Below are 2,208 nucleotides of genomic sequence, written 5' to 3' on the forward strand. Positions count from 1 at the left end.
GTATTAACAACACGGGTCTGCGCATCCCACGACTGGGCGAGGGGTGCCTGGTCAGCAGGTGCCTCTAAAGGTCACACCGGTGGCATCGCCAGCCAGCCATCATAAAGGGGTGACCATTTCTCATGCCTGGGGTCCCCCGTTCTCCTCTCTCCTTGGGGGGTTTCACACTCAAGACTGACCACAGTGAAGGCTGGCCCCAGAGTTAAAGGAGCGCTGTCCTGATCATCCATGATCTTTCTCCCTGCAGCCTACCCAAGGGCCCGATCTGGGTCCAGCCTCCACCTGGAAGACCCGGGGCCCGTTCTGCCCCCGTGAGCCCTGCTGCGGGGCCCAGCCACTCACCCCTTGCCTGTCCCCCCACGGTCCACCACGATGTCCGCCGAGGGGCCTCCAGCAGGATTGGCAGGGCGCCCGGACAATGGGACAACGTTCCTCGAGCTCCTGCCCACGTCCCTGTCCACCTCGGTGGACCCGTCCCCAGGCCATCTGTCCAGCGTGTATGTCTACGTGTCCATCTTCCTAAGCCTCCTGGCCTTCCTGTTGCTGCTCTTGCTCCTGGCCCTCCAGAGGCTGCGGAATCTCATCTCGTCTGGTGCGCCCTGCCCCGAGTTCCCGAGCGAGGTGGGGAGCTCCTTCACCAACCTCGAGGTCACCAGCATCTCCTCTGGCCACTCCAGCCTCTCCAGCCTCTCGCCCTGAGGACAGGGGGCTATGCCCGGGACCTCCCGGCAGCTGCCCCTGCGCCCCAGTGCAGGGCTGCGTTCCACCGACCGGCCCGCACGCGCTGTCCCCGGGGTACGATGCCTGCTGTTGGTGACGGAGGACAGACGAACGCACGTGTCCACACCCCGGACACTCCAGCAGCCCACCCGGGATCCCACCCCTGGGGACAAGGACCTGCCACAGAGGAAACAAGATGCCCAGACTGACTGTCACTAGGACGTCAGCCGGCGGGGCTAAGCAGGGGAGCACTCAGGTTCAAAGCCAGCAGCTGCTCCCAGGGAGAAAGATGAGGCTGCCTGCACCTGCGGACCGACAGCCCGGGAACCCCTGGGAGCACAGCCGCCCTGCGGGTGGGACACGGCCCCAGGCCACGTTCAACGGGGGACGTGGCCCCCCTCCCCGCCCTGCCCTGAAAGTGGTGTGTGGGTCGAGGTGTCCTGTAGCTTTTCTAAACCGGGGACAAGAATGCCAACGTTTGACTGAGTGGATGGTCCCCTCGTGCTGGAAGCGTCTCGGGATCCCACTCTGGGTACCAGACCCCAGGATGTCGTTGCTCCTGCCTGCCTCCCCTCTTCCTGCTGGGGCAGCTGGGCCACGTCAGGGGCAGCTGGGCTCTGTGGTATCGGCGTCATGAGGCCCGGGACCAGCATCAGAAAGAGACCCGAGGAAACCTTAATTTCGCGGCTGTGATCGCTCCCAGGGGGCACGGCTTTGCGCTGCAGTTCACAACTTGGCTGGGGAAAGGCTTTGTTGTCTCCATCGCAACCCCCACAACCTCACAGCAGGTGACATCTGAGCTCTGAGATGTTGGGGACACCACCACTCACATCTGGATGGGCGCCTTAGGGACCGCTAGCCCAGCCAACGGTCATCCTGACGGACAGCGATGCTATGGGACAGGGCAGAGCTGCCCCTGTGGGCTCCGTGGCTGTTCTCTCCTGCGATGGCTACTGCACGTGCGGGGCTGGGCGGTCAGTTGACGCGTGCTGCCTTTACACACCGCCACGTCACACTGATGCCCAGATGTGAGCCATTGTTACATCTGCAGGCCCGGGCTTTGGGGAACCCCGGACATGGCCGTGGGCTGGTTGACCAAGGATGACAGGCCTCGGGCCTTTTGTCCTTGGGGTGAGGCACCAGGGTGGGGCCAGGCTTGACCTACGGAAGAAGTCACAAGAGGGAACAGAACCTGCCGCCATGGAATTGGCTCAACTCAGCCTCCAGCCCTGGGGGACAGAGCAGAGCCATCCCATGGGGTCTCCTAAGCAAGCAGACAGCAGGTCTTTCTCCCACAGAGCCACTGGGCGGGTTCCTACGACTGACCTCGCTGTGAGCAGCCCAATGCTCACCCATGGTGCCACCAGGGCTCCGGTGACTGGATTGGTTGGAAGACCCACGGGATGTCACAGGGTGAACCCCTGGCCCTGGACTGATGGACGTTGAGGACTGATGGTGGTGGTGGAGGGTCAGACGGCTCCTCCGTGG

At 63.6% G+C, this 2,208-nt stretch overlaps 1 protein-coding gene across 1 annotated transcript; it reads left to right on the forward strand.

Annotated features, from left to right (window-relative positions):
• Positions 1-251: 251 nt before the first annotated feature.
• Positions 252-765, forward strand: SERTM1 (serine rich and transmembrane domain containing 1). Its single transcript, XM_004715420.2, has one exon. The coding sequence runs from the start codon at positions 373-375 to the stop codon at positions 697-699; it is 327 nt and encodes a 108-aa protein (XP_004715477.1). The 5' UTR covers positions 252-372; the 3' UTR covers positions 700-765.
• Positions 766-2,208: the final 1,443 nt, after the last annotated feature.

Source organism: Echinops telfairi, unplaced genomic scaffold (genome assembly GCF_000313985.2).
Source record: "Echinops telfairi isolate 266 unplaced genomic scaffold, ASM31398v2 ScPeMD7_2565;HRSCAF=3150, whole genome shotgun sequence".
Taxonomy (NCBI): domain Eukaryota; kingdom Metazoa; phylum Chordata; class Mammalia; order Afrosoricida; family Tenrecidae; genus Echinops; species Echinops telfairi.

Excerpts from the sequence above, each read along its gene's own strand:
- SERTM1 (XM_004715420.2), top strand. The coding sequence starts at position 373 with ATGTCCGCCGAGGGGCCTCCAGCAGGATTGGCAGGGCGCCCGGACAAT.